This window comes from Pongo abelii, chromosome 3 (genome assembly GCF_028885655.2).
Source record: "Pongo abelii isolate AG06213 chromosome 3, NHGRI_mPonAbe1-v2.0_pri, whole genome shotgun sequence".
Lineage (NCBI taxonomy): Eukaryota > Metazoa > Chordata > Mammalia > Primates > Hominidae > Pongo > Pongo abelii.
The window spans coordinates 55,233,674-55,259,949 of NC_071988.2; the positions used below are offsets into that span (position 1 = coordinate 55,233,674).

Sequence of the window (26,276 nt, forward strand, 5' to 3'; positions counted from 1 at the left end):
AATATTAATTACCCTCTATTGCCTGCCAAATACTAACCTATAAGATACAAAGGTGAAATGTAAGCACAAAATGTCTTGACCGTTATGGAGCTGCTAAACTAGTAACAGATTAGTCAAATTATCACAAAAATAAATGCAAAAGTACAATATGCCCACGAATCTCCATACAGTCATTAACTATTATAGCTGAAATATGATCAACCAAAATGACTGTCAATGGTAGGATGGATGAATAAACTATACAATAATATAAAGCAAAGAAAATTAAAAGCTCATAGCCTCCTGCAGTAATGTAGATGTCTCGGGGACAAAGGAAAACATAAAAGAGTATTTACTAAGTGATTTCAGGTGAATAAGTATCACAATATGCAAACTAAAATGTGCTATTAAAAGCTAAGATAGTGGTTATGTTTGGAGGTTAATGATTGAGAGGGGTTCAAAGGGTTTCCAAGGTATTCTCAGTATACTAATACTTGGCCTGGGAAGTGGTAATAATTAATTGTGCCATACACTTATGTTTTGTATACTTTTGTGACTACTCATACTACAGAATTTTTAAAGATTTTTACCAATTATACCATATATTTTTACCATATATTAAGGGATATGTCCTTTCCTAGGGAGTCTGACAGCAATGCAGACTGAAGAAGTAACATTTTGTCTGGGAGTTGATGAAGTTATTGTTAGGTGATATTTATATGAGCAGTCCCCATTATCTCATCTCCTATTAATCTTCCCTCTCTGCTCTAGCTGCACCTGTCCCCTTGCTGTTCTCTAACATGCCAGGCATGTTTGTGCCTCAGAGCTTGGCAATGTTGGTTGTTTTCTCTGTCTGGGGTGCTCTTCTCCCAGATACAGGTATGCATAATTCCTTTATCTTTTTAACTCTAAAATATTTTTTTCTGAAGGTATAACACCCTACATAGAATTGTAGGCTACCCACACAATCCAATCACATCTCAGTCCCTTTTCCCCTACTACATCCTCCCAACAGTCACTAACATCTCCTACAATAAATACCATGTATTATATAATTATTTCTTACATTTATATTTAATAGCTATCCATTTAATGTCTAATATTTAATGTCTGATGTCTGCATTAGGCTTGAGGCTCTATGAAAACAGAATTTTTGTCTTTTTTGTTCATTGAGGTACATACACTTGGCACATACATACATAGTGTATGTATATTATATATGTGCATGTGTGTGCATATACATCTATATCAATTAATTTTTTCTATGCTCTCTTTTCCATACTATATACCTTTCATGTATTCACCCATCAAAACCTCACAAGAACTCCATGAGGTAGGTAATACTATACATTAGAAAAACCAAGCACAGCGGTTGATGAACATGTCCGATGGCACAGCCCTAATAACCAGCATTGGAATGCAGTCATCTGGCTCCTGAGTGCAGGAGGTTAACAACTCATTGCACTATACCAAATATAGTTTAAGAGGAAAAGGAGAAAAAGGAGAAGTATTGCAGGCAGAGGAAAAGGTATATAGTGTATGGCACAGAGGCCACACTTAGATGTTTATGGAATGAACCAGGAAGGGATTTAGAATATGGGAGTGAAAAACACAAGTCAGAGAAGACTACACACAATAAAATACCATTTTTAAACAAAGATTTAAAAAAGGAATGCTGAACAACATTTTTTGGAGGGAGAGAAATGATTAGAATAAGTTGCGGGCATGGAAAAACAAAATTTAGGAGCCTCTCTGGAGGAAGGCATAGGGATTGGTTAGGGAGAGGTTAAATAAAGAGGAAAACATATTGAAAATGTTCTATTTCCTAGGTTGGATGTTGAGTTCACGGGTGTTCATTTTATTAAAATGTTTCAATATTTCATATACATATTTCACTTTTTATTTTTCAAATATATAATAAAAAGCAAATATATCTAAAAATCAATAAAATATATGAAAGATAAATGACAAAACAATTATAAGAAAGTCAAGAGATATTATTTCAGTCCATAGTTTAAAAAAGTTACACCCGTTTCTGTGAATATATGTTTGTGTGACTGATGCATATTATAAAACTTTTATAAGTGTTTAGGACTAGGAAGTAAGTTTGGAGGAGCAAGAGGTGAAGAGGATTTTTACTTTTTAGTCTTGGCCATCATCCCCTACATTATCCACAATGTAGCAATATAATGTTTACTACATGCGGATTATATCCTGTCACTTTCATTTCTAAATTATCTCAGTGGCTATCCAAAGTAATCAAAATGAAATGTAATTTTCATACTGTTACAAATACCTAGGGATCTGTCTCTTCCCTTTTTCCTTGACTTTCTGTCTCGTTCTCCCTCTAACCTACTTTGGCCAATATTTTTTGTAAGTTCTCCACACCGTAAAGGCTTTGCATTAGCCATTTTCTCACTTAGAATTCTGTTCCCCTGAATTTCCTTTTCTCCTTTCATTTAGAATCTTGTAACTCAGACTTTGGCATAAGTATCACTTCCAAAGGTAGTCTTTCTCCAGCATCTAATCCAAGTAGCCACCTGGCTAATTGACATCATCATATTTTTGTTCTCCATCAGCTTTCCCATTTGATATTTTTGTTGGGTTGTTTGCTATTAATACATTTTCTGTCTCCCAATACTAGAATAAAAGTTCCAGATCACAGGGGAAGTTATACGTCTTTTAACCATTTTATCCCCAGAGATTAGAAGATTGATGGCATTATATAGAAGGCACTCAATATTTCTAAATAAAAAATCATAATATATAGAGATAGTTATTTTAGAAGTGCTGTTATGTGAAAGATGCATCCATACTCCCCAAATTTTGTCTTAATATCAATATTTTAGCATTTGCTTATGGGTGGCCATAATTAGTGGGAAATGTATTTATTAGTCTTACCTAAACAAATAATATAGATTTAAGTAACTATAACCTTACATAGGCTTGGCTGGTCATAGTTAATCAGAATTAGTATTATATTAAGTATAAGAAAAAAATGTAAATTATTTTCCAAGAGTAGAATTGTGATATTACAAATTACAAGAGTAAGGAGAAAAATATGATACAACTTAAAAATATATATAATAATATTCTATAATAACAACAGTAATAAATGGTAGCAACCACTGTTTATTGAGCACCATTTATTCTGTTTTGTGTATATTAGTTCAATCTTCTTAGCAACTTAAGACGTCAGTATTTATTATCACCATTTTACAGATGAAAAAACTGAGTGTCAATGAAATTAGTAACTTGCTCTGTGTCATAGCTGGTACGTGGCAAGGCCAAGATTCAAAACAAGGTATACCCACCCACAGAGTTTATTATTATTCCATTGAGCTGCACTGCCTTAACTCGTAGTTTAGAAGTATTGCTAAACATTGCACAACTCTGTCGTAAAGTAGTAAATGAGACTCCTAAATATTATTATAATATTAATGATATATGTCAATAAAATGACTATTGGATGGTGGCTGATGAGCTCAGTAATGTGAAAAGCATGCGGGATCTAATCATGCTGGATGATATAGGGAATCTTAGTAATATCAATTGAAAAGTCATGGAAAAAGTTATTACAAAAACAGGAAGAGCAAGGGATTATGAGTCTGAAAATAAAGGCATTAATTATAAAAGGGGCTCATGCTATAAGCATCATCCTGGTCTGCCCCCACTCTTATGTGAAAACTCAGATCTCTATTTGGCAAATTTAGTAGTCCTAAACTCAGAAATTTCCATCCATCTGAGTTGGGACAATTGTTCTTCTGATTTGCAACTTTACAACCTCAGTGTGGTGTGTAAAAAATAAATCAAATTCAGATTATTAATAATCATGCAATTATATTTAAGTTTCATGATTGTGGTTGGTAAAATTATTTAACATAGCCTGATATTTTTGACAGTTATATGTTAGTTTTTAAAATTTTAATTGGAAATATTAGATTGATATTAAAGATATGGTTTTATTTGTAAGATTAAAACTCAATTGGTGAGGAAACTGTTTATGAAAACACTGGTCATCCATTAATTTATAACTGTGTTCAAGTGCTAGTTAGGTGTGTATGACTAGTCTGACAGTTGATGTGTTTGAGACAATCAGATACATTAAATTTATAAATGATATTTAAAAGGTATAAAGAAATTAAATTTTCTAAGCATATAAATGAAATTATTTAGGGAAATTTAATCTATTAAGCTTACAAGCCAATTGAACATCCATCAAATAAAAAATGAACCAATCACTCTTATTTTATATAAAATAACCAAATTTATGAAACAATAATTAGATTTATAGGTTGAGCTAAAAGAGTTAAGAAAAATTAATTCTTGATTTATAACTTTACTTATCAACTTAAACTCAAGCCTTCCTCAGAAAAATTTAATTGGCAACACTGAAAACATGCCTTTTTTTTCTACTGAATCATGCAATCTTAAAAACACTAGTCTGGGTGACTCACAACTATAATCCCAGCACTTTGGGAGGCCAAGGCAGGCAGATCACTTGAGGCCAGGAGTTTGAGACCAGTCCAGCCAACATGGCAAAACACCACCTCTACAAAAAACACAAAAATTATCTGGGCATGGTGGCACATGCCTGTGGTCCCAGTTACTTGGGAGGCTGGAGGCTGAGGTGGGAAGATTGCTTGAACCCAGGAGGAAGGGGTTTCAGCAAGCTGAGATTGTACCACTGCACTCCAGCCGGGGCAACAGAGCGAGACTGTGTCTCAAAAAACAAACAAATAATACTAGTTTGCTAGCTTGAACCAAACTCACTCATGACCTACACAATTCTATATCTTTTATTTGACTGGCTCATCTTAACATCCAAGAGTTGCTAAAATTTCTATTTAATAATCTTTGAGCTGACACTGTGCCCTGGGAAAAATGGCACACAGCTTACCTAAAAGCTTAACATTTTTCTGGTAAGGTACTATGCTGCTATGTCTAGTGCTGGGCGAATGGGAGTGGAGCTTAGACCAGCTATGTTTAATAATGCTGTTGTAGTATTCTTCACTGCCCTGACTCTTCTTCAACTTTTCAGCACATATTATAGTTGAGTCATAGTTATTTTTACTAAACATACCATATTATATGTAAATTGTGTCAGTTTGTGATAATTATTATACTAGTTAGAAGAATTATAAGAATTAGAATCATATGAATATATCACATTTCTATATATATGAAATGTTACTTTCTTTGAATTTTGGGTGAAATGGCAAATTCCTTTCTTTACCTGCTGCATTTATTGAACTGAAAACAATCTGAAGTCATTATTATGCAAACTTCAAATTTGCAGACTCAAATTTCATCGTATTATTACAGTTTTAGTTTCTTCCATTTCTGTCAGAATCATTCCCATGGGAGACACAGTGAAACAACAAAAAAAAAACGATGTGTTAAACACAGGCTAGAAATTAGCTCCAATCATAAGGGACAGTAACTGGTATAGTTAAGAATTACTTCATTTCAGTGAACAAATATTGTTTACCTGTGAGCCTGTGGAGTAGCGTCCAGGAGTTCGAGAACCGGATGTTTTCCCTGAACCAATGGAACTCTCTGTACTTTTGCCACTACAGCAATGTGTTCGCAGGCATTTCCCATACTCTTTTCGTACCTAGCCAATTAAATATTAACTTCTGTTAGCAAGTAATTCATTGCAGGTAGGAACAAAAGTAGACAATGTATGTGAGTTTTATTTTTAGATAATGTAATTATTTCCTTGCCTTACAGATGTAAGAAAGTCTGTTCAGCATATATTTTACAGTACAACATAATTATATTCATACTGTCAAGCTTGAAATTTTGCCTAACTGGAGCCTTTTAAAACACACACACACACACACACACACTCATACACACACACTCACACACCTCCCATCACATCATATGGTACTTTCTCTTAGTTCCAAGAACATATACTTAAGCCCATTGAGGATACTATTTTTAGCTTCATAAATTTGATATAAAGTAGCCTGTTGGTGCAAGGGCATTGCAGCTGTTGTTCTTTAGGTAGAAGCCTACTTAGGAAGTTACAGAGAGTGGGGTGGAGGAAGTAGGGTAAGAAGTGGGGGAGAGAGAAAGAGAGAGAGAGAACTATCAGAGAAAGTGAGAAAGCAGAGAAAGGAAATTTAAAGACAGAAAATATGAATATGTTGGGCTAATCATTTCTTCTAAGTCTATATTTCTCTGAAGTTTATTTCTCTTAAAAGAGATCAAATGTTCAAATTGAGAACAAAAATTCAAAAGATTGTAAATTTAGTCCTTCAAAATAGTTCTACTCAACAATCACAGAGAAATATAATTGCTTTTCTTTACAGCATTATTGATTAAATACTTAATCTTGGTTATAGTATAAAATTACAGGGAAAAAGAAGACTTTTAGCTGATGTTTTTAATCAGAGAAATATATCAACTTTTGGTAAATATTTTATCATGTCTAAAATTTTTATTACTGCCTATTTAATTGAACAAGGCACATAAAAATAAACAGTAACTGCCTTAAATCACATATCTACTATCAATAACAACAAAGGGACATCTTATTATATCAATTATATGTTCAGGAATTTATATTATGAAACAACATCATATATATAAACTATTCTTAGGCCTTTATGTATTTGATTTCGCATTAGTTCATTTTTTCCACAACTTATGATAATGTAATATTCAAATAAGATTTTATTTAAATCAAAGTTTTCAACATGTGCTTTAAAAAGGGCTGTTATTTAGAATCAAAAGCAAAAAAGGTATGTAAATGATACATTAAATTTAGTATTCCAAATGGGAACATTTCATCTTATTATTGTAAAATTCATTGTGTCAAAGATATAGGAGAATTAAAGACAGAACATATGCAGATTTGCTCAAAGAACTCACATTAATTGAGTGCTTATTATGTGATAAGAACAATGATGGAGATAGGGTCAGGTGACTCAAGCATAGAAGAGGAGTGCCTGCAGGAAGTAGGTGTGGGGGTCCAAGGAGGGCTTCTTGGGGAAGAGGGCTTCACAGAAAGTCTTCAAAAGAGTGGCTGGAATTAATTTACAGAGTGAAGTTGAAATAAAGGATAAGGGAGAAGAGGAGAAAAAGGCATTCTCACCATAAAGAATAGAATGAACAAAACAGGGTTATGATGTGCTGGTCTTTAAGGCCTTTCTCTGCTCTGGCATGGCAAAGTTACTTATTTTTAATGTATTTAAAATGCTATTGATTTATTTTGCAACCAGTCTCTTCTGTGGTACATTTATCAATAATTAGAATTAGAGATAATTATTTTTGTTCAGTGTTTACAAGTCAGTCCATATTTTGTTTATTTTTAAAAAGGAAATCGGGCTGTAGCCAGTTATGTGTGTTTCTAAGATGCATCTGTAGGGAGGGTGAAAAGAAGAAACTTCTACTTTTTAACTATCATGTGTCAGGAATTGTGCTAGGTATGTCCCTCAAAATGACTTTGAAAATAATTATTACCCTCATTTTATAGATGAGGAGATTGAAATGGATTAAGCAATGAGAGTAAACTACAAGACTGAAAAGTCAAGTGATGTGCCTTAGGAGAAAAATCTAAACTTCATGGGTGCTCTATGATCAAAAAGCTCTAAGATGCCACATTTGGAACATGAAATCATTGACCAGCACAGGCATTGTATATTACTAATATTGTTATTAAAGTAATCTATTAATTATCTCCTTCTTTGTGTCTGGAAAGAATGAGGACAAATGCTTTAATTAGAACTTGAGAAGGCTTAAAATAATGTCTAACCAAAAGTAAGCAGTATCAATAATAGTTTAGTAATTTCTACTGATTTATGAAGCATCTCTAGGAACCTAAACTTTGATCATAACTTCCCCTGCAACATCCCACATTATTTTCCTGAGGTACACGGCAAATGATATGTTTCCTTCTAGATGAGAAAGGGTATTTGAATGAAGTGATGTAAACCTAAACAAATATTTCAGTACAATGAGGAATAAAGGCAAAGAAGACAGAAAGAGAACCACTCTCCCTCCTGTTACAAAATCAGCAATATTGTTTAAGCCACAATAATTCATCGTGGGCTATTTGCATTTTCCAACAAAGATTAAATATTCTGAACTGACAATATAAACAACCAGAAAATCAAGATATTTGGTGATGCCAAGTCTCGCATTAGCTACATTACTTACTGAATCATTATACTGACTTTATTTTGCTGTGATTTGATTTGAAATGGTAAGCATATGTCTTAAAAAGAAGAAAAAAAAAACATGGACCATGTCCAGGAAACATTTTTTAGATTACAAAAAAGCAGTTATTTGATTGTTCAGTCATTTGCATATTCTAATCTACTATTTCACATGGCACTGCATCTTAGTTACCCTAGTCAGATGATATCCTATTTTGGTGTGATGCTGTTCTAGAATATAGAAGACAGGAAAGAGAATATACCTTACCAATAAAATATTTCTGATATTTCTCATATCAGAAACAAAATGATAATGGAAGCTCTGAGAATATATCAAATATTTAAATGTATGACAAAAGTAAAAGTGACCACTTTAATGTGACCAGTGGAAAACTGTTTACACAATCCATACTCAGAAAAAGACTGAGACTCAAAAATTTTAATTTTATGAGTAAGTTGAAACAATCGACAAATAATTCAATAAGACAGTATTTTTCAAATATGAAATACTTCATATTTCTCTAATCAAAATATATAAGCAACTATACCAGTGATGGCACGTTAGTGAAATTTAATCAGATGGCTTAAAAGAAAAAGTACCTCCCAACCATTTCTTCAGTTTCAAAGACAAGTACATGACAGTTTTTATACAAAATAAAAACCAAAAATAATTATATGTTTTCTGTATTTTCTGATGTTGGCCCATATTCTTGACACCAAATACAAATGTGACCAAAGTTTTAAAATTCAAAACACGGAATGGATGAAAGAACAATATGTATTACTTGTTATTGTAAATCATGAAAATAAGCTTTCAAAATCAGGGCCTGGCAAGTTTTTCTATAAGGTCTAGATAGTCAATATTTTAAGTTTTTTGAGTCAGGAGCCAAAATTAAGGATAGGGTGTATATACTTATATTAAACTTTATGTATTGAAAATGTAGTAACCATTCCTGGCTTCCTGGCTGTAAAAATAAAAGGCAGCTGGATGAATTTGGCTCATGAGCCACAGTTTCCGGAACTCTGTTTTAATGAATCACAAAATTGAACTTGATGACATATATATTTTAAAATTTAACTTATGTTAAATATACTAAAAACTCTAAATTTGTTTTAGGGTCTTGAGATGTAAAATCTCTAACTGGGTACCAAATGCAATTCTTACTTATTCCAGTGATATGCTTATGTTAAGACAAGAAAAATTAAAATAACATTTTTATTAATATTGGGAAAACTGAAAGAGGCGTTGGCTAACAAAAAAATACTCAAAGCAAAATAATCTGTGTGTAAAGTACAAAAATTTCTTTTCTGCTTTGTAGAAAATTTCCAAATTAACTTTAAAATTTAAAAATTACTTCTTAATGAGTTAGTAAAAAAAGTTTAAATAAAATTTAAAAATTATGTTGGTCCAAATTTCCAGCTAATGTACAAAATAGACAGGCAAATAAATCTACTATACTTCAATATGTTATGACTGATCATAATGACCTAATATATTCCCTTTTTATCATGGGCAAATGCTACCATTTCCCTTAATCTCCTGATTTTGCTCACATTTTTTGTATATATTTCTCTTGAGCATCAGTTATGGCTTTCTTCTATCCAAATCTAGACATCTTCCCCAAGTTTTACTCTCTCTGACTTCTCTGAAGTCTTTTAGAATACCAACCACTGTCTTCTTCTTGACATTTTCTCCTATCTTTAATTCAGTGTATCATCTTGATTCTCGTTCTTCCTTCCAGCTCTATTCTCACTCACCATTTACATGTCTCCTATTCTTTAAATACATTAAGTGTGGCAGACTGCCATCTATTCACCATATCCAGTTTCTTCTCTTTCTGACTAAAAAAGCTATACTATGTTTTTCTGTCTCCCTTGCAGTTTAGGTGGTACCATCGATAGAATCCTATCTGATAAAAAAAAAAATTAGTAGAAGTCATGTGAACCACTTTCAAATCACAAAATCATCTCTCTCTCTCCCAGACTTCCTGTTGGATGTCAAAACCCAAGAGGACTATAAAATTATAGATTGAGGTTGTTTGAATCTTCATCAGCCTATGTCCCTTCATGGGGCCACCCCATCCATTGGGCAATGAGTAAAACATAAACATATGTTGAGGCAGGCTTCTGTAATTTTGGGGGTGTACATATTAATTATTTGGAGGGTTCATCTATTTTATTTTATTTTAATTTTTTTAAATATCCTGTTATAGCAGGATTCATCTATTTTAAAACAACCTCTTTTTAAGGAGAATTCTAATGAATTAGATTAGAATGCATCCATTCTAATGTAACCTCTTTTCTTTTCTGTAACCTACATTTAGAAACCTGACTCATCATTACTATTCTATTCTGTATTTGCGATCATGTCAACACATTTTAGATATCTACCATCATCTAAAATTAAAAAAAGAGTAGTGTTTTCTTTTATGTTTGTCCATCTTGACAGGTGGACACTCTTTCCAACTTCTTGTTTTGGTCCCACCAGTCTCTAAAATTAAAAATCCTAGAAAGGGATATCTTTACTTTTTATTTCCTTTGTTTTCCAAAGAAAAATTATAAATCTTATTGTTTCTTTCCCACAAATTTTAAAGCATAATTTTCTACCTCATTTTCAGAGCTATTTCTTTGAATATTTTATAATTATTTTTACCCCCTCCATGTCACACATGAGTAAACTGAGACATGGGGAGGTTAATTAACTTGCCAAAAGTCACATAAGTTTTTAAATAGAAAAACAGAGATTCAAACCCAGGCAATCTGGTTGAGGGGTCGTTGTGACTGGACCTACCGAGACCACATTTTAAATAAAGTTAAAGTGTATAAGATTGGAAAATCAATCTTGGGATTTTAAAAAAAGTAATCAAAATATTTAGTGTTTACAATTGACTTTGAAAATTTATATATATATTAAGTCCTTACAAATGTAAACATTTGCAAAAATAGATACATGTAAAAAATTGCATTCTAATAATTCAACTCTTAGGTTTCATAATAAATGCTTTTAAGGGAAAGAAATATAGAGACCATTATTAACTATTCCATCATTCATTCAAAAAATATAAATGTATATTATTTTACCATAAGCTGTGTAGACATTTATAGGTTCTAATGTAAACTAGTGTTTGAAGAAACAGAAATATATACACATATACACATGTATATTTCCTATACTGATATATATCCATGTGTGTGTGTGTGTGTGTGTGTGTGTGTGTGTGTGTGTATAACTCGTGCCTCCACAACATTTTTAGAAAATAATTACTTCCTAATACACAAATCCATTTGGCCACCAATGGGAATATTAAAGACTATAAAGTCAAATCTATAAGAAAATAATTTTTGTTCACTGTTTAAATCAGAAAATGTTTTTATTGTTTTTTACTGTTGGACACTCTCACCAACTATTATGCTTGTATTTTGGGTTTGTTTTGCTTTACTATTATAAAAGATGAGTGTCTTTATTTCTTGTAGACAAATATATCAAGAATAATATATTAGAATATGTTGTGGCTGCTTTGCTATCACGAAATACATGCCATTTATATTTTAAAAAAATAATTCTAGCTTACCTTCTTCTGTAGGACACAATGGAAAATAAATATAAACATTCCCTGTAGAGAATTGAAAATGGTGAAGAGATACGCCATGATGACTGTGCTTTCATTAATATACATGAGTCCAAAGGCCCAGGTCAATCCTAATAGGCAGAGAAGAGCTATTGCACCTATAACCCATGACCTGTAGAGAGAAGAGAAAATTAAGGGTTATTAAATAATTGATCTTTAATTAACAATCATATCAGATCAACAATACGACACTGAAAAAAATGTTACAGTAACTTTTATTGACAGAAAATGTAAGACAGGTGGTGTAAGTACTTTAAGGTTTTAATGAGACTACAAGTTTTCAAGCTTGAGGAGATATACATGAATGAAAATGTTATGAACACAGAAATTCATTTAAGCAAAAGCAGATTTGTACCATAAATTATTCATGTATTTGCAGCACATATGCAAATGGCATGAGGTGTAATTATGGTGAATGGCAACAGGAAAGCAGGCTATAAAGCTGTTAGTCTTCACTGGTCTCACAGTGGTAACATTTGTTTGATTGATTTCCCTCTATTAGTGCTTCTTCTGATACATTTTTACCTCGTTTTTTCAAAATTTCCTCTTTTTCCACAAAAATTTTATTGTTTACTGACAAAAATATAACTCGTATTAGGAGGAAATACATGGATTTGAAGTACATGTATGAATTTAATGAGCCCCACTTGTCTAATTCTATATTTATAAAGACTAAGCGTGAGGGATAATAGATGGAAAAAATAGTTCCACTCTAATGGAAACATTGTTTCTACTCTCCTTCAGCCTTTGGATCACTCACTTCTATGCTATGTTGTAGTAGATTTTAGAAATCAGTCATTTGGCAGCTTTGTTGAAAAAAATTTTGAAGGCTCAGGGAACCTTCATTTCTTTGAAGTGTCTGTAAACTCAAGGGAGAAGATGAAGCTGAGAATGAAGATGGGGTGGTATGAACGGAGTAGTATGGAATGAAAGACAAGTTCTCACTCCCACTCCATTCTCTTAGTTTCCTCCAAGATGTCATTTGCAAGAGTATAAGCAGGTAACAAAATTCATATATTTGTGGTTAAGTTATGTATTGAATATCGAGATAAAATGTTCTTGCAACAGATGGGACTCATAATTGAAATGAAATCCTTCTCAACTCCTAAGTATATGGGAGAACAGGACCAAATCAGTAGAGATCGCTATACACTAATAAGCCCAACCTCTTTATTCCCAGCACATCTTCCTTGAATAGGGTAAATTCATATTTCTTTCCAGCAAATTATTATCTTCCACTATAATGTCTTAGGAAGATATATTTACAGGGATTGAAACTTTATAAAATGAAAGGGAAAAATCATATATGTTTATCATAATCTGAAGCTGAGTTCAATTTGTTTTTTAGAGAGAACTGCATCTTAAGAAAGATATGGTCCCGAAGTAGTTAATTATTAAAGTCTTATTAAAAATAATTATAAATATTTACTATTTTTCTCCCATAACAATCAGCCACTATATTTCATGTTTAAATGCTCACTATATTTAACATGTTTAATTGAAAACATCAACATTCTTGAATAAAAAATCTCTAAGGGAGTTTTGCTATTACATATTACATGTTTGCTTATATGAATCACAAAACATTTTAGGTGTTAATATTTTATTCTACATCTGGATTCAGAAGTATACTAACTTTCAAGGAAAAGCTCTCAGCTTCTTAATGGACGTTGGAAAAAGAAAAAATAAGAATTGCCATTAAATCAAGGCAATATTGCTATTTAGATTTAAAAACAAAATAATAGGATCAAATACTTAAGTCAGGTATTAACCACTGGAAAACACATGATGGGCCCAAGGGTTAATGGTAGACGACTGCAATGAGTCCCGATTTCTTAAAAAAAAAAAAAAAAAAAAAAAAAAAAAAGCAAGCAAAAGCATGAAGAAGAAGTGAAATGGCACTGGAGAAAAATGAAAACAAAGGACTCTTCACCAGAAGAACAAACTGAAAGTCTACAGCAAGGTTGCCCATAGTTTACCAATCTTAGTTTATTCTTGCAGGACTTGTAATTTTAAAATATGCATCCGAAAAATGTCTAAATGTTAACATTTATGTTCATATTTATTAGATTAGTACAGACTTGTAGCTTTATTTCAGATACTGAAATATATTCATACAGATTAGATCATTAATCAAGTGACAGGTGTCAAATTTGAAAGAGATAATTTTGCATATGTAAAAATTAATTTTGAAGAAGGCATTTTTTTCTTTATATTTAGTATAGCAATTCATTAATATCAATTGTAATTGGGTAGTTTTATACCCGTAAGATCATTTTGAAGATATACCAGTAAATGACAGAATAATTTTAGATGAATGATGCCCAAACAAACAACAGAAAAGCGGACGTATGTGGCACAGAGGAACACATCACAATGAAAGGGAAGCTATTAAAAGAGAAACAAGTCTGTACCACAGGAAATTGTTATTGCTGTGGCACTGAATTCAGGTGATATCCAATTAACAGAGATGAAGCAGAATTTTTTTTTTGGCAATACACCTGCAGCATATTTATTCTGCATATGGGTTGTATGCCAGATTATTTTCCTGCACAGTTTGCTCTTCTGCCTCTATATGAATGACAGAAGCTCTAATGATTTTTCAGTACTGATCTGACAGCTGGTTCATGGGACCACACTGATAAATGGAATTTATCAGCCATTCAGGTCATTCTTACTTGATGAAGGGTCTGTTATCCTCATAGCTAAAGAATGCATAGACATAAAGACAAGAACACCAACATTAGCATTTTATGACAAAGAATTTCATATGAAAAATATTCTCCTGGTCCCCAAAGGCCTCTGTCCCCCACCTCCCTAAAAGAAATCATTATCCTTTATATCTAGAAGGTAAATCCTAAAATGACCATGAGAACTTAAATAACAAGAAATAAAAGCAATTTTATAATACTGCAATATCCCTTCTAAGACTCAAAATTCCATTTTTTCTTATCATGTGCTCATATTACTTGTGACTTGAAAGAGACATTTATTTCTTAGAGATCACATTTCTCTAGAGAATAAGAAATTTTATGAGCAATCTTGAAAAGCCTTGGGGGCATGCTTAAAATGACAGATTTCATGTCACCTAAAGGTATTCTTATTCTGTAATATTAGTAGGTAAGATTACTTAATTATGGACAGTACGCCTCTAAGTAATTTTAACTTGGAGATGATTGACCTGAGTTAAATCTTAACATTATAGCCCTTAGAAAATAATCTATCTTGAGTACTTTAAAACTCTGTTTGTGTTCTGAGTAAGATAAACCTGAATAATCTTTTGTAGTAATAGGAACAAACATACAACGCCTGCTTATTTTCACTTATGTTTACTAATTTTTTAATATCATTTGGATAAAATAAGGCCCTAATACTCAATTAGTGAAGATAAGGAATGTTTTGGATCAATTTTTATAAACATATTTTTTGCTTAGAGAACTGTGATAAGAAAAAAAAGAAGAGAAACTGTTCCTTTCTCTTCTCTCTTGCCAGAGGCAACATAGTTTCCTATATTATGCATACACAAATAAAGCTCCTAGACAGGCTGCAACTGTGATGTCTTTTGAATAAGGAGAACTACTGATGAAAACTCACTCTCCAGAATGATGAAATAATAAAGAATGGTATTTGAAGCCAGTTTGCCTGAGGTTTACATCCTAGCTCAGCCACGTACTAGCTACCTATTTGATCTTAGACAAAAATTAATTAACCTGTGGTTGTGTCCTTTTATACATGTATAAGATGGTGATAATTATAATGCAAGTTTTTTGTGATAATGAAACAATTTATTATGAATAAAATGCTCAGAACCGTGTCTAACACAAAATTTGTTCAATGAATATTATATACGGTTATTGTTAGTAGACTATTCAAAGCTAGGGTAAAATCACACCGAAAATACAAAATTTCTCATCTAGAGAATAAAACCCCAAATACATAAATGTTGAGTAAGTAAATTTATTTAAGGATATTTCAGGAGTAATGTGATGCAGTAAAATAGATGTGGCTGAAATAAGTTGGTAAACGGAGCAGAGAGTGACTAGAACTGTACGTCCAATGGGGTGATCACTAGTCATGTCTGGCTATTTACATTTAATTCATTAAATGAAATTAAGTTTAAAATTCAGTTCCTCAGACACATTAGTCACAACACAAGTACTCAAAAGCTTCACATAGTAGCTGCCATAATGGACATGTCCATCATCACAGAAAGTTCTAGTGGTCAGTTCTGGACGAGGACATTCAAAGAGAGTTTTAAGCCAAGAAATGGAAATCCAAGAGATATTTAAATAATGCCATGGATGTGTGAAAGATAAAGAGAGAAGAATTTGTAAGAATCGATGGTATTTAACAGCCATAAAACAGGCCTAAAAAGAAAAATCCTGTACTTAATATTACCATCAAAAATTTATAAAACATAATAATGTGATATTTATTATATTATATGCATTCCCGTTGCATCAGTATATTCCATCTGTGATGTCCTGTTCATGATTTGAATAATTCTACCTTAATTCGTATAGTACAATGTCAAGAAAAGAAAGTTACAGAGGTTGACACATAGGCATCCATGCAAAAATGCTCTACAAAATGGATTAAGCTTTGTATAGATTTTAAATACATTTCATTATGTGTATCTTGGATACACAGCATGATGCTATGGGATACATGTAGATAGTAAAACAGTTACTATATTGAAGCAAATTAACGTATCCATCATCTCACTTAGTTACCAATTTTTTGTTTGTTTGTTTTTGTAGCAGGGCAGCTAAAATCTACTCATTTAGAGTGAATCCCATACACAATACAATTTTATTACCTATAGCCCTCACGTACATTATGTCTCTAGATTTGTTCATCCTACATATCTGCTACTTTGTTTCCTCTGATCTACATCTCCCCATTTCTTTCCCCTGCCCCTGTGTTTTGTTCTCTATCTCTGTACTATAAAAACGTTTTTAAAAATTAAAATACAAAGTTTGCAATGGTGAGGTGACATATGTTTTACTTTTAATATGAAATATCAAAAAATAGAGATATCAGGGTGCAATTCAGCAGTTTTTATCAGCTGGTAGGGACTACTTAGTTGCTCCATTTAATAACAAAGACAACAGCGACTCCAGCTTCACTTATAGTTTGCTATAGTTATATGTAGAAGTAGTGTCCACAGAGATGTGGCCACAAGTGAACTGTGACATTTCTGGGTCCTATCAATTAAAGGATTGGAATTGGTCTCCTCTTTACAATTTGCTGCCGTCCTTTGACTAGAAGAAAGTGATGCAGAGCCTTAGGCATCAAAATGGAAGCTGCTTATTTATGTGGAGCTGAAATATTAGGTTTAGACTGCCTACTACGAGACTCTCACCAAACAGTTTAAGGCACAATATTTTAGAATTTTTTTTACAGTGGCTTGATTTGTGCAATAATTAACAAAGCATTTATTTTATCCCAAAAATGAGATAAGTAATATATAAAGGTTTAAAATCTAAAGATCATTAAAGATTACCTACGATATGTCAGTACCCTCCATAATTTTTGTCAAATATTCTACTGGCCTAGATAATCTAGTTTTATAGTTTCTCTCTAGCAAATCCAAATTAAATTGATGGTAATGTTGCCATGCTGTTGATTCTTTTTAATTTGAAAAAGCAGATCCACAGAACTAGTTTCTATAGCTGAATAATGTTTATTATGTTTTACTAATGATAATCCATTTAAACAAAATACTGTTACAGGTTGTATGACTAAAACAATTTTACTGGAATATATTTAAGAATTTTGTAAAAATATGGATGCAAAGCCCTAATATGCTCTTAGCAGATGTTAACAGGAACTTATAGGTTTACCTTATCATTTATAAGTAGTGACTTACGGATTTCTCAAGATAAAACTATTCCTCATAGAAGAAAAAACAGGTAATACATACTAAAGCATCTGTATGTTGAGTGAGCTTTTCCTCAATCAACAACGAGGCTTCCAAACTGAGGACTAAGAAGATTCAGTTACCCATATTCTAAAAGGAGCCAGCAGTAACCTGAGATAAAGGACTTCCACAAGGTTTACTTGATCTAAGAGACACTGCTTTGCCATACTACCAGCCCAGGTGCTCCAAGTCTTTATAAATGCAAGGGGACAAACAAGACCATTTTAGGATTGTAGTGTTCACAAAATATATTGAATAGTAGAAAGAAGAAACAATTTTTCTTATACTAATCCCCTAGCCACAAATCTTAGCAGGCCGTGGAGGAAGAATGTTTTACGTGGGATATGTTATTAAAGTTTTAAGTTGGTCAGACATATAATAACACGAATAGATTGGCAACATTACAATGTATATCTAAAATAGCAGTAAGTGATCTGCTACCCAGTGGTTTAAGGATATTTAAGATAGCATTAGCTAGATTAGTGATCAGAAAAAAAATCTAAACATTTCATCTTTTATTCTATTACATTAAAAATGTTCAATCAAATGGTTATACTTATGATAGAAATCTTGACAGCTTAATATTTCTTCCAAATGTACCTTATGTTGATGGGACTATACCATCCTGAAATTATATTATTATATTTGTTCTTTGTTCATCACTATAGGAAGAATAAAAAGAAAAGGAATTCAGAATTTTTTTTTTTTTTTTTTGAGATGGAGTCTCACACCGTCGCCTGGGTTAAAGTGCAATGGCACAGTCTCGGCTCACTGCAACTTCCACCTCCCAGGTTCACGCGATTCTCCCACCTCAGCCTCCCGAGTAGCTGGGAATACAGGCGCATACCACCACACCAGGCTAATTTTCTGTATTTTTAGTAGACACAGGGTTTCACTATGTTGGACAGACTGGTCTCAAACTCCTGACCTCGTGATCCGCCCACCTCGGCCTCTCAAAGTGCTGGGATTACAGGTGTGAGCTACCGTGCCCAGCCTGGCATTCAGAATTCAATTCAATGGTTCTGAGTAAAATATTAACAATTTTTCTCTATGGTCATATAACAAATAAATAAAGCATTAAAGATATTAAAAATTCTTCAAAAACATGAAAGTCACATAATATACATATAAAAATTATAAATGACAGAGATTATTATATTTCAACTATGAATTTTATTACCATTTAAGTATTACTACCAAAAGCTATAGTCCTATGTTTTGTTCATAGGAAATGTATTAAGAGGAGAATGAAATGAACCAAATAAATAAAATAAATGGTTTAGAATACATCACAAACATTTTAGAATATATCATAAACATTTTATCCCTATGACTCAATGATCCCATAACAATATTGCAAATTTGAAAGCAAAACACCAATATTAAACTTTAAATAATAGGTTGTGTGCTGCTTATGAATCAGGTAAGTCTGAAATTAGGAAAAACTGAGCATAATAAATTAAGACCAATAAATATCAAATCAATGACAGATAAGATTTTACTTTCTCTACAACTCAATGTTATATAAATTATGTTTCCTCTACAATGTTATAAGTTTCTTTAACTCAATATATTAATACTATCAAAGAATTAATTTATATGTGAGAGAAGTTAAGGGTATCAATAAGGAGAATGAATAATGAAGTATTACATTGTACTTCATTTATACAATTAAATACTTATTAGAATTTAGTATCTCTCTCTATCAGATTTACAAAAATGAATTGGTAGGTTACATACAAATAAGATGCAGGCATACCTCAGAGATATTGCAGGCTCGGTTTCAGACCATCATAATAAAGTGAGTCACAAATTTAGGGATTTCCCAGTGCGTATAAAAGTTATGTTTACATTATATTGTAGTCTATTAAGCATGCAATAGAGTAAAACACTATACACACCTTAATTTAAAGATACTTTATTGTTAAAAAAAAGTTACCAAATTCTGAGGCTTCAGCGAGTTCTAATATTTTTGCTGATGGAGAGTCTTGCCTGGATGTTAAAAGCTGCTGAATGATCAGGGTGATGAGTTGCTAAGGGTTACGGGAGCTATGGAAATTTCTTAAAATAAGACCACAGTGAAGTTTGCCACATCAATTAACCCTTCCTTTCATGAAAGATTTCTCTGTAGTATGTCATGCAGTTTGATAGCATTTTACTCACAATAGAACTTCTTTCAAAACTGGAGTCAATCCTCTCAAACCTTGTTGCTGCTTTCTCAACTAAATATGTAATATTCTAAATTTTTTGTTGTCATTTCAACAATGTGCACAGCATCTTTCCTAGGAGTAGATTCTATCTCAAGAAACCACTTTCTTTGCTCAACTGTAAGAAGCAACTCTTCATGTATTAAAATTTGATGATGAGATTGCAGAAATTTAGTCTCATCTTCAGGATCCACTTCTACTTCTAGTTATCTTGCTATTTCCACAACATCTGCAGTTATTTCCTCCACTAAAGTCTTGAACTCCTCATTCATCCACAAGGGTTGGACTCAAATTCTTCCAAAATCCTATTGATGTTAACATTTTTACTCCTCCCATGAATCACAAATGTTCTTAACGACATCTAGAATAGTGAATAGTTTCCAGAAGGTTTTCAATTTAGTTTGTCCAGATCCATCAGAGGAACCACTATCTATGGCAACTATAGCCTTACAAAACTTATTTCTTGAGTAATGAGACTTTAAAGTAGAAATTACTCATTGATCCACGGGCTGCAGAATGGATGTTGTGTTAGCAGGTATAGAAATATTAATCTCCTTGTATATCTCTATCAGAGCTCTTGGGCAACAAGGTGCCTTGTCAGGGATCAGTAATATTTTGAAAGAATTTTTTTTTTCTTCTGAGCAGTAGGTCTCAACATGGGCTTAAAGTATTCAATAAACCATGCTGTAAACAGGTGTGCTGTCATCCAGGCTTTGTTGTTCCATTTATAGAGCACAGGCAGGGTAGATTTAACATAATTCTTAGGGATTTTCAGAATGATAGTAAGCACTGGCTTCAACTTACATTCACCAGTTGCATTATCTCCTAACAGGAGAGTCAGTCTATTATTTGAGGATTAGAAGCCTTTAAGCCAGACATTGACTTCTTCTCTCTAGCTAATAAAGTTCCAGATGGCATCTTGTTCCAATAGAAGGCTGTTTGGTCTACATGGAAAATCTGTTGTTTAGTGTAGCTGCCTTCATCAATGATCTTAGCTCTATCATCTGGATAATTTGCTGCAACTTCTGCATCAGCACTGTCTGCTTCACCTTGCAGTTCCATGTTATGGAGCTGACTTCTTTCCTTAAATCTCATGAACCAGCCTCTGCTACCGTCAAAGAAACTTTTCTTCTACAGCTTTCTCACCCCTCTCAACCTTCATAGAACTGAAGAGAGTTAGGGCCTTGCTCTGGATTAGGCTTGGCTTTAGAGATTGTTGACATTGGTTTGATCTTCTAACAAGACCACTAAAATTTTTGAGGCAATAAGGCTGTTTTGCTTTCTTATTATTCATGTGTTGACTAGATGAGTACTTTTAATTTCCTTCAAGAACCTTGCTTTGCATTCACAACTTGGCTAACTGGTTTAAGAGGATTGGCTTTCAGCCTATCTCAGGTTTCGACATGCCTTCCTCACTAAGCTTAATGGTTTCTAGCTTTTGATTTAGAGTGAGAGACACTTCCTTTCACTTGAACACTTACAAGCCATTGCAGGGTTATTAATTGGCCTAATTTCAATATTGCTGTGTCTCAGGGAAGAGGGGAACCCAAGGAGAGGGAGAGGGAGAGAGACAGAAGAACGGCTGGTCGGTGGAACAGTGAGAACACACACATTTATTGACTAAGTTTGCTGTCTTATATGGGTGTGGTTCATGGTGCCCTAAAATAATTACAACAGTAACATCAAAGATCAGTAACCACAGATAACCCTAACAGATATAATAATAATGAAAAAGTTTGATATATTGTGAGAATTACCAAAATGTGACATAGATCTATGAAGTAAGACCATGCTGTTGGGAAAATGGCACTGATAGACTTGCTTGAAATAGAGTTGCCACGAACTTTCAATTTGTAAAAAATGCAATGTCTGGGAAGTATTAATACAAAAAAGAGAAGCACAATAAAATGAGGTATGCCTGTATGCAATTTTTGAGTCTTATGTTTGAATAAAATAATAATATCATTCCATGATTATTTATTAATATTAAAGTATGAAACACTATATGTCAGTGACTGAAAACATGGACGTGCAAACCAGCCTGCCTGAATTTGAATGCCAGCCGAGCATTTTAATAACTCTGCAATGTTTTGCTAATTGCACCTCATAGTCCTCTTCTGTGAAGTGGGGATACATGCTGAAGTTCTTTCATAGGACCATTGTGTGTATCAAGTAAAAGATCTTATAGTTTTATTTGCTACACAAAACTATGCAAATATACAAAATTTTAATGTGCAAAAGTACTATATAAATATTTGCTATTATAATTGCTGTTGTGTATTGACCTTCGGACCTCAAAAAAGGGGCTGTAGGAAAAAATACATACACGATTCTGTATTGTTTTTTTAAAAGTATTTTGGAAATTATATATTAAGTGTAAGTACAAAGAAGATGAGGGAGTCACTGCCTCTGAGTTGATCTTTAATACATACATTTAAAGGGCCTCAGTTTATATAAAGTAGCATTTTCTTTTAGATTATTGGTTTAAGTTTAGTAAATGCTATGAATTTTCATACTCTGAATTGAAATGGAAATATTTCCAAAATTCCTAATGAACATTAAAAGAGATAACCAAAGTACTTTGGTTTACATGAGAAATCTAAGTTTAATTCATGAATATATTATATCCTTAGTGTTGAAAAGTCCACTATATGATGGCAATGTTCTACTAAGTGCAATAATTTGACTATAAAGAATAAAAGACATAACATCACATGTGAAATGTTCCTGAAGATTCAATTAGAAATTTAAGTTCCAGAATTGGATCGTTTAATGTCTTTTTCTTATGACTTTTCAAAACTTTGAAATTTGAACAGGAAAAATGAAATAAATGAGAAGATGCTGGTATATACACATTTATATTTGTTTTTATTTTGTAATCAATGAAAACTTACTGTAGTCAGTAACACTTCAAGATCCATAAAATATTTTTAGCAAGTTGACATATCTTATTTATTGATATTTATGATTAAAATTTACAGTGTTTCCTGGTTCACTTTTGGAGGTCCAGTATTTTCTACACTTACATTGAGCCTTGAATTCCTTAGAACCTGTAACTGTGGGGCTGATAAAATATGGTCATTGGAATGTAAAGAGATGAAGTAGTTTAAGGACTGTATTACCTACTCTCAGGATTTCTTTTTTCCACTTAGAGAATATACAAACTTTTAATTTAAGTAAAATAAGTCAAGAAATTAATAACTTTTTGTAATCCTTGCCAAACATGCTCTGACTGGGTGAAATTCTGTTATATTCTTTTTCATACTGTATGGGATTTTCACCTCTCTTTTCACCAACTTCCAACAGAAACATTCATTGAATAAACAACAGATTATAAACTGCTTGGGAGAATAACTAAAACACAAGAAAAGCACAACTCAGTATTTAAAATACATCTGTACTAACTAAAGATTCCAACAAATTGAACCATCAAAGGCACTGCAGCACAGTTGGAAGCAGGCAAGGTTTATTTAATTTTGGAAGTATCTTATCCTTTATAAGCCTCAGTTTTCTCGCCTCTACAATAAATAAGATAATCTCACTGGGATCTTTTTAGAGTTGAGTAGACTCAAGAAAAGAATATTCGATAGTTCTTAAAAAGTTACAAATTAGTAAAAGCTTTTGAAGTATACTCTGAATTATTGAATTTATCATTTATATGGAACAGTGAATGTCCATTGTAATTTTTCTTGTAAAGATTTTGAAAAAAAATCACACTGCACATCTACTGCACAAGAGCTATTACTGTGTCAGTGAGCAGACCTGATTAATTACTTAAGAGCTCTATCTCAATTCTGCTTTTAATACAGAAGCCCAATGAGATATAATTATTCCTAATTCAAATTGTTAAAAGAAATTGAAAGATAATCTTCTTAAAAAAGTCAATGAGAAAAACATTAAGAAATATTATAGAACATTTAAACAAAATAATAAATCAAATTTTATAAATACATAAAAAGCTACATCACAAAATAAAAAATCTTAAATCAAACATATTCTAAGCCAAATGACAGCTGCAAACATGTACTAAGAATTAACATCAATTGGAGTTTACTCTCTGATGATAATAAAGTTAAATTAGATACCAATAACTAATAAAATTTGTATATATGCATATGACTACATGACAATTATCCATTTGCTGCTCTCTCTAAGAAAGCCTCAAGCCCCACACCACTTTGCAGATAAGTTCTACCTAAAACTCAACAAATAATTCTTCTTCTAATCTAGGTTAGGCCTAAATGAAAAAAGAAAAACTTATATATATATAAGAAAAACTATAAATATATATATATAGGATTTAAAAATTCAAATTTAGAAAAGCAAATGTAAAATGGCTTGGGCTTATAAAACCAGAAGTTATAATTATCTGTGAATAGTGAGAGATAAATCATAGAACCATTTTGATGACAAATCCAAAGTAACGTTAATGTTGGTTACAGAGTCACTTTCCTGCTCCACTGATAAGAGTCCAGGTGTTAAATTGTACATATGCCCACTGCTATGCAAACTCCTTCATCTTGTTCTCTTCAGTGTTTCCACATCCCAGCTGCATCACACACATGAGGCACATCTTCCCTTTCATAGAGCATATCAGGATGGTATCTCCTTTTGGCTTACATCAACCACCTTCTGTTTACAAATACCATACCTACTGCCCCAGTGCCTGAATTCTTCTAAGTCTTCTGCTTCCACAGACAGCCTCCCTCAGCCCCAGTTCCAGCAGGACAGGCCTTCCTCTAAAAGGAAAGCTGGGGCAATGAGGTCACACTAGTCAGCATTCCGTCCTTCCTACGCCAGTCCCAGCTGGGCTCCTACTTGTCTGCCACCTTCACACTCAAGAAAGTTATATTGTTCTTCTCTCCCTCTCTCTTCCTCATTTCTTGCCAGTATTCTGCCTTTTCCTGACATCTATGCCAACAAAATATCTGGTCATTCCTAGGTCTTGTCTTGCACAGCCTTTCATTAATAATTGAGTGATTGCAATCACCACTGTGATGCTGAAAATCTCTTGGTCTTTTCTCCTCTAAATCTGTATCTACTTCAATGAAACTGAGTCTCTTCTGAGAACCAGGAGTCTTATATCAGAGACTCCTCTCCTGACACCCTCAGTCTCCTAACTGATCTACTCAATAAGAATCTGTTATCCTGAGATGCCTACTGCTCTGCAAACTCTAGTAAGAACACAACACAAAGCTCTTGAGAGCTCTGTCTTTTCCTCTGCTTTTAATATGCCTAGACTCCATCACAGGGAGCCAAGGAAGCACCTGCTGGCCTTTGGGATGTCTATTAAGATCTAGCACCTACCAGGTTAAAGTGTGTCATCCATAACCAGTTATATTTTATGACCTCTGTGCAGTACATGTTGCAGCACTGCTCAATTTGCAAACAGTGAAATTTTTCAGGAATCTATATTCTTTTGAATCTCTCATCTTAAGTGCCAGCCTCTTATTAGCATTAAAAATGCTCTACTTTGAATTGCTTGAACCCGGGAGGCTGGGGTTGCAGTGAGCCAAGATCACGCCACTGTACTCCAGCCTGGGTGACAGAGTGAGACTCCATCTCAAAACAAAAACAAAAAAAACAAAAAAAAAAAATCTCTACTTTTAGTATGTCCACACTAAATGCTCAACAAAGGGTTACTTAGAGAAAACATGGAAGATTTCTTTAAGAAAGGAACCATGCTTTCTTCTCCAGCACAGCCAGTGGGTTGAAGGCCTACTTCTATCCTCCTTTCCATTCTTTCAAGAAAAGCTTTTATGAGTCTACTCATAAAAGTTTTTATAATGTATTTTTTGTCCTCTGAAACTATCTTTACCAGGACAAAAAAATATCCTTACCAGAGTACAAAAAATACATTATACTAACATTTAACTTCAGAACTTAGTTAAAAGCCTTAAATAAGCTATTAAATATATAATGGTGCATAAACATCATAATCAATTAAGATTTATTCCAGACAGTAAAGAGAGTTAAATTAATCATGTCACTTACTTCATAGTCTAATAGTCTAAAAAAAAAAACACTCCCAAGTAAATAAAAAAACACTATTTATGAACTTTAGTATTTTTCAAGAAAATACAAAACAACTTAGAAAACTAGTATATAGCAGTTTCCTTAACTTGGTGGAATCATTCATTTTTAAAAAAAAATTCATAGCAAATATTATATTTAATGGGAAAACTTCAAAATGTGTATTTTTAAACTTCAGGACCCAAGCAAGGATGTAGGTTATCCTGGGACCTGCTCAACTGTGATCCAAATCAAATATCAAAATAAATAAATAACTGGTATAAACCTTAAAAGTACAGAGATAATTTTTAACTTATTATTTAAGTATGATATCATCATCTCCATAGAAAATACAAAT

The 26,276-nt window shown here is 32.7% G+C and overlaps 1 protein-coding gene across 50 annotated transcripts in view; it reads right to left on the reverse strand.

Annotated features, from left to right (window-relative positions):
* Window positions 1-26,276, reverse strand: part of ADGRL3 (adhesion G protein-coupled receptor L3) — an 858,853-nt gene that overhangs the window by 34,506 nt on the left and 798,071 nt on the right. For 32 of the 50 annotated variants that reach the window (XM_063723423.1, XM_063723422.1, XM_054553940.2 and 29 more), the window contains 3 exons: window positions 14,455-14,481; window positions 11,720-11,888; window positions 5,471-5,596 (listed from right to left, as the gene is read on the reverse strand). In XM_063723423.1, the coding sequence (XP_063579493.1) occupies window positions 5,471-5,596; window positions 11,720-11,888; window positions 14,455-14,481 (322 nt within the window). The remainder of the gene's footprint in view (window positions 1-5,470; window positions 5,597-11,719; window positions 11,889-14,454; window positions 14,482-26,276) is intronic. The other 18 variants (XM_063723430.1, XM_063723427.1, XM_063723429.1 and 15 more) reach the window with 1 other exon arrangement.